Genomic DNA, 11,715 nt, shown 5'->3' with positions numbered 1-11,715 from the left:
TGAACATATTTCATTGATCCTGAGCGGAAATATAAATAAAATATACTAAAATTGGCCATTAAGTTGTTATTATGCTCGTTCCTGGGTGTCAAGTTCGAGAAATTTCGCAGATTCTATTGGAGAAAAAAAGACGTCAGAGGTCATGATTGTGCAACCACACATTTTTTTGCGTTTTACAAATGTCTGTGAATTTGTTAACAGTCTTACAGTATATTTCTATTTTATATGATATAATTATCAGTGTTTATTATTTTTTATTTTATTTATTATTATTTATTTTATTATTTGGGCACTTTTATCATTCATTCAAAACCTTTATTTTGCTTTTTGCTGCTACTTTAGTTATTTGTAATCCAGTTCAGTTTTGAATTTTTGTCCTCTTTTTAAAATAGAAATCATACACATATGATACATTTGAATACTTGTAACAATTCTATGTTCAGAAACCCATAAAACAATTATTAAAATACTGCAGTAGTAATATGTCAAGCGTTTAAACACTTAATTTCTTAACCATATGTGCAAAAAAAAAAAAAAAAAAAAGAAGGTAAAAAAGAAAAAGAAAAAGTTTTTTAGGCGTTCGAGGAATATTCTAGATTGCAGGACGGGGTCGGTAAGGATTGTCCTTTGGCGCATGCGCAGAGCCCTTCCAGACATTTCTTCTTCACGTGGATCGCAGGAGTGTAGTGATCCAGTGTGACTGTTTTATGCTGCTCTGCCGGACGCTCATTTCATAAAGATCAACTAAAATGGTAAGACGTGTAAGATAATTCATCTAGCTGCGTCATCTGAACGAGTTGTTTCTATAATTATTTGATTTTTGTGACTGAGATAGCGCAATGTTTTATAACCCTCCATCAATTGCAACTGCAAGGTCACGGTTAGTAATGTAGTCGTGCTCTGACTTTATATGAGATAATGATGCGATCCAAAATATGCTACTTAGCATGTAAAGTATGGGAGTAATGTTTAAAAATTGGTGGTTTTCTGTGCCCATGTTGATTTCGCAGGCAACCCGGCTTGTTTAATGAAAGGCTTAGCTTGTGGCTGGTTTATAGGCAAGCATAACATCTTAGTATAGTATTGTTTTAAAGCTGGTATAGTTATTTTACTACATAAAATTTTATATGACAGTCTGTAGTATGAGAATTTCTGTTCACGCGTATAAAGTAGTTGTCTTGCAGGTATCTGTCATATCTTGTTTGTGAAAAGTGAACATATTTCCATTATCATTACTAAATAACGTAAATCGGGTTTTTACGCACAGCTAAGCTCCAAGATCTTTTCAGCCAATAGAATTTCAGCAAGATATGAACTTCCGGGTCATTTTGAATGGAGTGAGCACGTGTGATTTGTGATGTACAGTAACTGTGATGTTTTTGTCTTTAGTTAGATTGAGGCATAGAGATGAATTATTCTCTTAAGCAGGGTTGACTGTTATTCTTGTGTATGAACCCTTGTGATAAACTGCTATAGCGTAGTAAAGTATGCTTGTACTTCATTGGCTACCAACCAGACAGTAGCAAAAGTCATTGTGACTTGAATTATAAATTACATTGAAATGTATTATGAGGCCAGGTGACATGCACAGCTGGTTCATTCTAGAATCTTCCACATTCCTGACCGTTTAGCCTTGGGGGTTATCTTGTTGCCCGTCCTTTCGTCCTTCACCAGGATGGTAAACATTTACAAAACCTCCAAACTTTTCTCCTCCCCTACACGATCCCTCAACATCTCCTGACCTATCCCATCTACCCTCCCTCACACACGACCTTCTCTCAAGGTCACACACATCTGTTCTCAGACAACAGCTGCTCGTGATCACTGTGATACAGGGTCGATATTCTTTCTCCAAGTTGTCTGCTTTAAGTATGCGTCTAATTTAGAAGCCTACATTTTGTTGTCTTTGAAAGAAGGTAAAGCGAAGATTTTATTATAACCAAACTTATAGGAGAGGAAAGACTGAGACTTGTGATTAATTACAACCATTTCGCTTTGCTGTTCTGTAACGCCCCCTGGTGGTATTTTTTTTTTTTTTTTGGGAACGCTGCTTTAAAGGGATAGTTCACCCAAAAATGAAAATTCTGTCATCATTTCCTCACCCTCAGGTTGTTCCAAACCTGTATAAATTTCTTTGTTCTGCTGAACACAAAGGAAGATATTTTGAAGAAGTTTGTAACCAGGCCGCTTTGGGGCACCATTGACTACCATAGTATTTTCTTTCCTACTATGGAAGTCAATGGTGCCCCAAAGTAGCCTGGTTACAAACTCTTCAAAATATCTTCCTTTGTGTTCAGCAGAACAAAGAAATTTATACAGGTTTGGAACAACCTGAGGGTGAGGAAATGATGACAGAATTTTCATTTTTGGGTGAACTATCCCTTATAGTGTTGCAAAACATGCATTGACTATTTCTACACTGCACTAAGCATGCCTTTGCCCCACAGCAGGCTTTCCGGAAATTCCTTCCCATGTTCGACCGTGTGTTGGTGGAGCGGCTTGCTGCAGAGACCGTTTCAAGAGGAGGCATCATGATTCCAGAAAAGTCTCAAGCCAAAGTGCAACAGGCTACAGTGGTAGCAGTAGGTCCAGGATCCACCAACAAGGTAACCTACTCAAAGTTAATCATGTTTTTTTTGTTCTGATTGAAGCATCTCTACAGAGTGTGATCTATAGGTTGTGCTTCAGAGTTCAAATGATGTCTTTCTTTCAGGATGGGAAAGTAACACCTGTCTGTGTCAAAGTTGGGGATAAAGTTTTGCTGCCTGAGTACGGAGGAACTAAAGTTGTACTTGAGGATAAGGTTAGAACATTTGTCATGAATAGATCATCAGATGATCGATTTGTTTTTACTTCTTTCGTTATGTATTTCTTACAATAAACATCTATCTATTATTTTGCAAATTTTGTAGCTCTTGGCATTTTAGTGTAGAAGACATGTAACTAAATGATATTCTTTTGCAGGATTACTTCCTTTTCCGGGATGGAGATATTCTTGGCAAATATGTAGAATGAAGTCTGCTTGTTCAACCATCTGCGTCATTCTGGAGTTCATAGAAATAATGGCTGTTCCATGTTTGTTTTCTTTTTTCTATGTCATTTGATTGTAAATAAGTATGATCATGTTTTGTTCAAATAAAGCGATCTTGATGTTTCGTCTTTGCTTCTTCATGTAACAGAACAGTTTGGAATTGGTTATGTGAATGGACTGTCTAAATTGTGTGTATTAGGAAGAAAAATATGAATTCCAATGAATTCAAGGTCCATTTTCATGAACAGTCCGTTTTTGAGTTTGTTAGCTGTGATTATAAAGGAACTAATGAATTACTAATTCTAGGGTTTGAAAATAAATGTTTTACTGAACATCTTTTATTTCCCTAGTAATTTCCTTACAATTATGAACTGTGCTGCAGGATGTGATCAGAAGGTATAACTAAAATAATGATTGCACAGTGTCTTCTGAAAGTAATCGGACTCTTAGACTTTTTTAATCACCTTATAATTCATTATAAAGTGTTTTTCAACTGACATTATATTTTTTATTAAACATGATTTAACTATACAAAGAATGGCTTTTACTTATTTGACATATAGAATAATCAGTAGCTAAGAACACATGGTGTTGATGAATAGATCTAAGAAAAATGGGGGGGAAGAGTAGTGTACCCTACGAAGTTATGTTTACCTAGGACTATAATGTAATTACTTTTAAAAGGAAAACTACCAATAAATTAAGAGAAATAAATATGAATGCACGGCTTTTTATTTGTACAAGAAGGGCTTTGAGTCATTTAAAAAAATATACACTGCTTGGCCAAAAAAAAAAAGAATGGTTCAGAGAGCATGAAGAATCATTTTCATACATGAATTGGTCCAGATTTCATTGAAAGTCTTTGGGATGTGCTGGAGTAGACTTTACAGAGTGCTCACCTCTTGCATTGTCAATACAAGATCTTGACCAAAAACTGATGCACTTCTTGATTGAAATAACATCACAACATTTATTTCCATCGAAAGGTGCATCATTTTTTGGTCAAGATCTTGTATTGACAATGCAAGAGGTGAGCACTCTGTAAAGTCTATTCCAGCACATCCCAAAAACTTACACTGAGGTTAAGGTCAGTGCCAATTCATGTGTGAAAATGATTCTTCATGCTTCTCCCAAAAATTCTTTCACAATTTGAGCCTGATGAATCTTGACATTGTCATCCTGGAATATGGCCATGATACATCTTAATACATGGTTGTTTAAGAAATGAAAAGCTACACACTCCATCTTTTAGGGTTAAAAGAACCGTTGCCAAACATATAACATGCTAGAAAAATAATAATCACTGTAATAATGATCCATCCATAGACTCTTAAGTATTTGCCTATTAAAATACAAACAGCGACTTTTTTTTTTTTTAGCTGGGCAGTGTATAATGGCTAAATATCCTTGTAGTACTCTGTTAGTCAGGTCTTTATGGACTGGCTAAATGTAAGGACTAAAAGCCATATGAGATGAGTTTCCCCACTGGGGGCCAGTTTAATAAATGGCCTACTACAATTTAGTCATCTAATTTTTTTTCTTTAAGACATTTTTTAAAATCATTTTTAATTCATTGGTCAAATTTGAGAATGAAATGTTCACTGGCTAACTGCTAGTTTGTCAGACTAGTTCTTAAGACATAATGGCTGTGTTAATACAACTGGCTCCAGGTCAGTTAAAACCTGAGAGTATGAGTGCATAATGGCCTTCTCAGCAGCAAGGACTAGAATACTTGAAACGTTTTAAAATAATTACAACTTGTTTTTGAGATGCAATGCAATGATATGCATTTTGTCCAATATTTGTTAGTGTCACTGTATCTGAGCTCTTCCTGTAGTAGCTCTACTCGTCCATTGGGGGCGCGCTGTCAATCAAACTCTAAATCTGTCGAGATGGTCATGGCGGAGGGCACAGCTGTTCTGAGGAGGAATAGACCAGGCACCAAGGCGAAGGTAAAATGAACAGCGAATAAAAATTTAAAGCGTTTTCCAAGCTCAAATCAGTTCGCAATGTATACTGTAATGTAATAATAACATTAAAAAGGATTTGTTCTCCTGGGAGCGGAAGTCGAAGATATGCTAAAGAGCTAAGCTAGCAGTTAACCGAGAAAACTAATGATTCTCAAATGAAGGGCTTTACCTGAATATTCTGTTATATTTTTCTGGTCATGATAGGATTTATTTCCTTTTTGAAAGTAGGTGAATATGCAGTGAAATAGGAGTCAGAAGGTGTCCGAAATGGCATGTTTTCATGATCTAGTTATTTGGCTAACAGCAGTCAGCTAGCAGCCGTCTGAAAGTACCCGGATGGACACAACTGCTGATGTTAATATACATTAAATTATTGTATTTAAAACATAATGAAGATAATATACCATTATATAGCCGAGTCGTGAAGCTTTCAGCTATTATACACTGCTGCTTTGAGTCACTAATAATTTATGGAAATGACATAACCATTGGGACATTTTGCCACGGGTTTACTATAGATATAAATTATGCTTACAACGTAAGAACTGTAGTAAATTGTCCCTAGAAGGGTATATCTATCAAACATGTACTGTCAACAGCAACTACTTATGCAATATACAGTGGTGTTGATTATTCTAGTGCTGGCCCTATTAACATGTTTTTAAAACAGTGGTTTTGTTTTAATTCTTAGGACTTCTATAACTGGTCTGATGAGTCTTTTGAAGAGATGGACAGCACCCTGGCAGTGCAACAGGTGAGAGCTTTTCTTAAGTGGATCACCAAAGAAGATTTCTGAGAGATTTCTTTTCCATACAGTGACCCCAGGCTGTCAAGATCCAAAAACGCACTGTAAAAATTGTCACTATGATTATTGTACTATATTCTAAGTCTTTTTAAGCAGTACAGTACGTGTACATGAGGAATAGGCTAGGGTTATTTGCTGACAGTCCCACTTGAAGCAACATCTCTTTTCTTCTCTGATGAGGTGTTTACTGGCATGAGGGCGGGACAGCCTGTCACTCACATGAGATTGCAGCAATAGAGGGTATGAATGTGACGTATGCATGTGGCAGAATTGGTTTTAAACATGAATGCAGCAAAAAACACACCTAAACTGGGAAAGAGCTTTGCAATTGACTGTACAAATAGATTTGACAAAATATCTGAGGTATATATTTGCCGAAAGCTACAGAATAGAGAAGCAAATGGATCGCTGCAATTCACAGAAACAACTATACTCCAGGAACAGAAACATGGATTTGCAGTTATCATTTTGTGTCAATATGTTGAATTTTGGGGTAAAATCATACCATATATATTGTATTCTTCAATCAATTCCTGACAGACAAAATCAAGTTCCGTCCTACATTTTTTTTCTTGTTCAAGAGGCCATTCACTCATATACATTACAATAGGAAAGAAAAGATATGCAACTTCCATTTGTTGCTGACTTTTAAATGTAACTGATATTCATTTTTTTTTTCCTTTCCAGTATATTCAGCAGAACATCCGCTCAGATTGTTCCAATATAGAGAAGATTATGGAGCCCCCAGAGGGACAGGATGAGGGGGTGTGGAAATATGAACATCTCAGGTATATTATTATCTGAACGTCAACTCTGACCATTTCATCCTTCATATCGTCTAGTACCATAATGACTCATCTCAATGTACTTATGTGTTTTCCATTTGTTTTGATCACAAAATGAGTCCTGCTTTATATTAAGTGTCCTTAACTACTGTGTACATCAAAAAAATTATTCTTTGGTACAATGTACTTATTGTGTTTGTTGTATTGCAAAACATGTTTGTTGCTATTGAGGTGGAAATGAATACAGCTGTAATTACATGTAGGTTTTTTTTTTTTTTTTTTTAAACATAAGTACTACTTAACATGTATGTACACAATAAGTGCATTGTATCAAATAAGTAATTAAGATGTTAGTACATAATAGTTAAAGACATTTGATATAAAGTGGGTCCACAAAGTGCTATCATATATTTGTTGTTGCAGTGTCCCTGGGAATTGTGGAAATGTAAATATTATGTGTTTTTTTTTTATATATATAGACAGTTCTGTTTGGAGCTCAATGGCTTGGCAGTTAAACTGCAGGTAATTATCTTTCTTACACCTATTACTAACAAACAACTCAAGTAGTCTGTACTATTAATTTAATTTAACGTATGTCCCCTTGTCATACCAGATTGTTTTAGTTGACAGCCTTTACCGTTGTCTTAAAATGATATATATTAAGACAATGATGTCTGATGCCTTTGCTCCATAGAATGAGTGTCATCCGGACACATGTACCCAGATGACGGCCACTGAGCAGTGGATCTTTCTGTGTGCTGCCCATAAGACTCCCAAAGAGGTGAGTGTCCTCTCTGTTAAGTTCTGGAATCAGATACTTAAGGTCAGGAATTGTTATAAAATTAATTTTCGATTCTGCATATCGATTCCTGTGTGCACTTTTTAATGTGGTTTTAAACCATTAAAGCGCAAGAAGACACTGAAGAGAACTCAATTCGGCACTCGGATGCTGTTTTCTGTGCTGGGTTTCTGCACACAGTTTCTGTGCACTAAAAGCCGCCTCTCATATAGTGCACAAATACTGAATTGAGTTCTCTTTTGCATCTTATTGCGCTTAAACGGACAAATACAAAATTTTGTCAAAATATCATCGTAAACATAGTCGGTTATGTCTTAAGTGACCGTAAGCAGTTGAGAAAGAAAATTCATGTGTAACAGTATGTTGGATCTATGCATTATGTCTTAAAGCAGTGGTTCCCAACCTTTTGTCCATGAAGCCCCCCCCTCCATACATATAATTAATAAACCCTTGTTTTAAGCAAAAACTCACTTCATTTTGATTTTATTTTCCAGAAAACAAGAAAAAATATCTTATGTCATTTTACTTATCTAGTAAAAGCATCTCGATTTAAGAATTCTTAGACATTTAGACTAAAAACAAGACAAAATACTAAATAAAAAAAGCATTTTTGCAGTGTAGAGTTTCCGTGGTTACCTCTGTAGACAAAGCAGGACCAGCGCTGCACTTATATAAACACTACTTTAATAGGCATCATATGGAGGTAAGATTAAAAGAAAATGTCATCGAAACTTTTGTGAAGTAAGTCAGTTCCTTCAGAAATGCATTCATATAAGCCCCCACCCCAGTTTAATGTGTAGAACTGTCTTCCAATATTCTGAGCATCGCAACAGTGAGCTTGTTCTGCCCGGTATAGTATTTTCTCTGCTCTTCTCTTTGCGTCTGTCTTCAGCATGTCCCATCTCTGGCCTCTGTTAACGTCCACACAAATTACATTTTGGGAAATGATTGCAATGCATTTTGTGTGCAAGTCCGGGACAAAAAACGGAACTGTGGTGCGTTTCCCAAAGTGAACTATGACCGCAAGTTCCGTTGTTACCAATAGAGTTCAATGGGACTTACAACCATATTTGGCTAACAATGCTTTCGGGAAACGCACCCCTGGTCACTTCTGATTGATGGTCGGTAGACCGGTGCATCTCTACTACTGGCAACCCTTCACCTGAAGCTCTTTTTTAATAAAGTAGTTTGAACCATACACACATTTTCATTGCGTTATTGTATACACATATGCCGCTGCTGACTTTTCATTTTTTCCGCAGCTTTCACAGCTGGTGCGAACAAGCTCGCGTCTTTTGCGTCATAAAAATGTGATCGGCAAACTGAAAGACCATGTATAGAATGAAAGGAAGTAATTGACAACATTTTCGGATAAGTGGCCGATCATTTGGAGCATTCCTAGAAACTATACAAAAAGGTTTTTCATATCCATGTTTGACCTCAAAGCATATAAACTCTCGCAACCCCCCCACCCCGCGAACCCAGGGAACCACTGTCTTAAAGTGACAGCAGGCTAATAAACCTGTTACCGTCTGTCATTACTGTTAATCAAAGAACAAAAGAAAAAGAAATTCACTCACTGATCCTGACTGAATAACTTTTGTAACTTTAATAAGGATTAATCTATATTTTTAATCTATAAGGTAAACTATGCAGTGTTATTTTATTATGTTACTATGCTAATTTGCTTATCTGTTCTTATTGTATTACTGACTGTATACTTCAATGTTTGAAATTTATATTAGTTAGTCTAGTTTATTAGTTGTTCTTTAGGCTGCTGATTTTTTTTTTTCATGGTATTCAGCTGCAACAGAATGCTTTGCAAAAAGACGAAATAAATATGCTTGTCTAAATGTTTGACTTTAAAAAAAAATTGGATTATTGGAGAAATTGGAAAATTAAAAAAAAATGAACCATACTGGAGTCAAAACTGGGAATTTATAAGCGGAATTGGAATCACTAAAATTCAGACGAGACCCAACCCTGTTGTCCTCTGTGTCAAAAGTTTGGAAAGGCTGAATTTATGTTTCCCATAATCTTAAAAAACCTTTTGCTCTAAACTAATTGCTTATGTTAGAAGTTAGTTTTCTTAGACAAAAATGAATTGTGTCCATGTATAAATTTCAGGGCTGTAACTAACAATAATTATGTTTTCAATTAATTGGATAAAAAGGGCTTTTTTTTGTGCAGAATGTGATTAATCAATAGACAATTGTTGTTGATTATTTTTTACTATTGATTAGTTGTTGCAGCCCTAATGAATTTCTGACTGAACAGACTAAACAGGAGAAACTCAAATATGGATGATTGAGTTGATTTGTTTGTTTACTGTGGATCACAGTGCCCTGCCATTGACTACACAAGGCACACCCTCGATGGAGCTGCGTGTCTTCTCAACAGCAACAAGTATTTTCCCAGCCGGTGAGTTATTGAACATCTAATCCATTAAAGCAGCGGTGTTCAGTGTTCCTCCTTGAGATCTGTCTTCCTGCAGGGTTTAGTTCCAACACTGTTCGAACATATCGGATATGATTTTATTCAACCACAAAAACCTGGATTATTTTCTGCTTAGGGCTGGGTGATAAATCTTCAACCCTGTCATTTATATGCATTTTTTAACCATGGCAGTAATACACATCACTAAATAGGCTTGTTACTACACACATTTCTATAATTAAACAAAACCTTACAGAGCTCAAACTGTTCAAAACTTGCAGATTTCCTTATCACTGCATAATGAATTAACAGCTTGCTCCAACTACTAAAAATATATCCAGCTGTATCCACATACATGCAGTACACTAACATAACATGATATATACTGTATAGCAAATCTCATATCTTTGTACCGTCATCATATGAAATGATCCTATCGCTAAACTGCAAAATGTGGAAAATTAATGATTGGTATTACGAACATTACCTTCATGAATTTCTGTAAAGCTCCTTTGAAACGATGTGTATTGTGAAAAGTGCTATATACATAATAATAAAATTGACTAGTTTCAGGTAAGGGTTGGATCTAAACTACCTAGGAAGGAAGCTCTCTGAGCAGATTTCAGCATCCCTGCATTACTATGTTAATTTCTAGGATTTTCTAGCTGTAAACAAGCCATTGATGTTTTGTTTGTGTAGCCACTGATCCTCTCAATGCTTTCCGTGTAGCGTCAGCATTAAGGAATCATCTGTGGCCAAACTGGGCTCTGTTTGCCGTCGCATCTATAGGATCTTCTCCCATGCTTACTTTCACCACCGCCAGATTTTTGACAAGTATGAGGTAAGCAAGATTATTTTTTGTTATTATTCATAAGCACATAAACTTTCTAAAACAGAATATTGGCTCCAAAATCTACTGCACTGCCTACTTCAGCATCATTTCACACTACTGATCCTCTTGAAAAATAGGAAAACATTTTATCAATCATACAACCATTTTACCCAATATTTGTGTGCTCTGTTTTTATGCTCAGATCAATTGTGAACAGAAATTATTAGAACATTAAGAATATTTCCAGTTGGTCACTTAGGAGATTTGTCTTGTACATTTTTGGAGCCATTACTTTAAATTAAAGTGAATGCAAGCATGATAATGCTCATGACAAAGCAACTACTGTTCATGCAAGCAACATTTCCTGCTATGGTCAGTAGGAGCCATCTTCAGACAGTTTCCTAAAAAGGAGTGTCAGATTGACATTTTATCAAGACTATCATCTCTCTCCCACAGAATGAGACTTTCTTGTGTCACCGCTTCACTCGTTTCGTGATGAAGTACAACCTCATGTCTAAGGACAACCTCATTGTGCCCATCCTGGAAGAGGAAGTCCAGAGTGCCACTGCTGGGGAGAGTGACGCCTGAGCCGTATCTTGTGCATTTTCAGCCTCTAGCATCCAGACAGCAAAGGCGTGCAACTTTAGTCATTTGTTACTTTTCCACTCACTAATGCTTTGTTTGATCCAAATCTCATCGTTCAGCTGTAACAATCAAAACATAACATCAGCAGTTCCTTGTACATATCTCACTCCATCTCCATTGTAAATCCTGCTTAACCAATAAGAATTTCTTTCTTTTTTTCCCTTCTCTCGACTATAAACGAGTCTGGTGATATTCACCCTGTCTTTTCTCTCGTTGTTAAGTTATTACATGGGTGGAGGGCTCATATCTGGCCCACTTTGTCCTTTTTTTTTTTTTTTTAAATGAACTAAAATGTATGGTATTTTCATTATGTCAATTGTTAATAAAAGACTTGTACCTAGTCCAAGCATATGCGTTAGTTTTTTTTTATGTCATGTTCAACTAAGTGACAACACAAACAGCCACTTTAATA

The 11,715-nt window shown here is 36.0% G+C and overlaps 1 protein-coding gene across 3 annotated transcripts; it reads left to right on the top strand.

Annotated features, from left to right (window-relative positions):
* The first annotated feature begins 511 nt into the window (after positions 1-511).
* Positions 512-11,644, top strand: LOC127518624 (MOB-like protein phocein). Of its 3 annotated transcripts, XM_051905559.1 has the most exons (8): positions 4,828-4,983; positions 5,693-5,755; positions 6,494-6,594; positions 7,071-7,113; positions 7,286-7,372; positions 9,732-9,811; positions 10,556-10,667; positions 11,115-11,644. In XM_051905559.1, the coding sequence occupies exons 1-8, from the start codon at positions 4,924-4,926 to the stop codon at positions 11,244-11,246; spliced, it is 678 nt and encodes a 225-aa protein (XP_051761519.1). In that variant the 5' UTR covers positions 4,828-4,923; the 3' UTR covers positions 11,247-11,644. The 3 variants fall into 3 exon arrangements, with proteins under 3 accessions (XP_051761520.1, XP_051761522.1, XP_051761519.1); XM_051905560.1 differs by lacking the exons at positions 4,828-4,983; positions 5,693-5,755; positions 6,494-6,594; ... (3 more) ...; positions 10,556-10,667; positions 11,115-11,644 and adding exons at positions 512-752; positions 2,448-2,606; positions 2,714-2,803; positions 2,965-3,155; XM_051905562.1 differs by lacking the exons at positions 4,828-4,983; positions 5,693-5,755; positions 6,494-6,594; ... (3 more) ...; positions 10,556-10,667; positions 11,115-11,644 and adding exons at positions 601-752; positions 2,451-2,606; positions 2,714-2,803; positions 2,965-3,155.
* The last annotated feature ends 71 nt before the right edge of the window (positions 11,645-11,715 follow it).

This window comes from Ctenopharyngodon idella, chromosome 9, assembly GCF_019924925.1.
Source record: "Ctenopharyngodon idella isolate HZGC_01 chromosome 9, HZGC01, whole genome shotgun sequence".
Taxonomy (NCBI): domain Eukaryota; kingdom Metazoa; phylum Chordata; class Actinopteri; order Cypriniformes; family Xenocyprididae; genus Ctenopharyngodon; species Ctenopharyngodon idella.
The sequence above is the reverse complement of the archived record's forward strand: the minus strand, read 5'-3'. Positions and strand labels throughout refer to the sequence as shown.

Bases quoted from the DNA above. Each gene is read 5' to 3' on its own strand.
- LOC127518624 (XM_051905559.1), top strand. From the start codon at position 4,924: ATGGTCATGGCGGAGGGCACAGCTGTTCTGAGGAGGAATAGACCAGGC. The intron at 7,373-9,731 runs GTGAGTGTCCTC...TGTGGATCACAG, and splicing joins CCCATAAGACTCCCAAAGAG to TGCCCTGCCATTGACTACAC. The intron at 9,812-10,555 runs GTGAGTTATTGA...CTTTCCGTGTAG, and splicing joins AACAAGTATTTTCCCAGCCG to CGTCAGCATTAAGGAATCAT.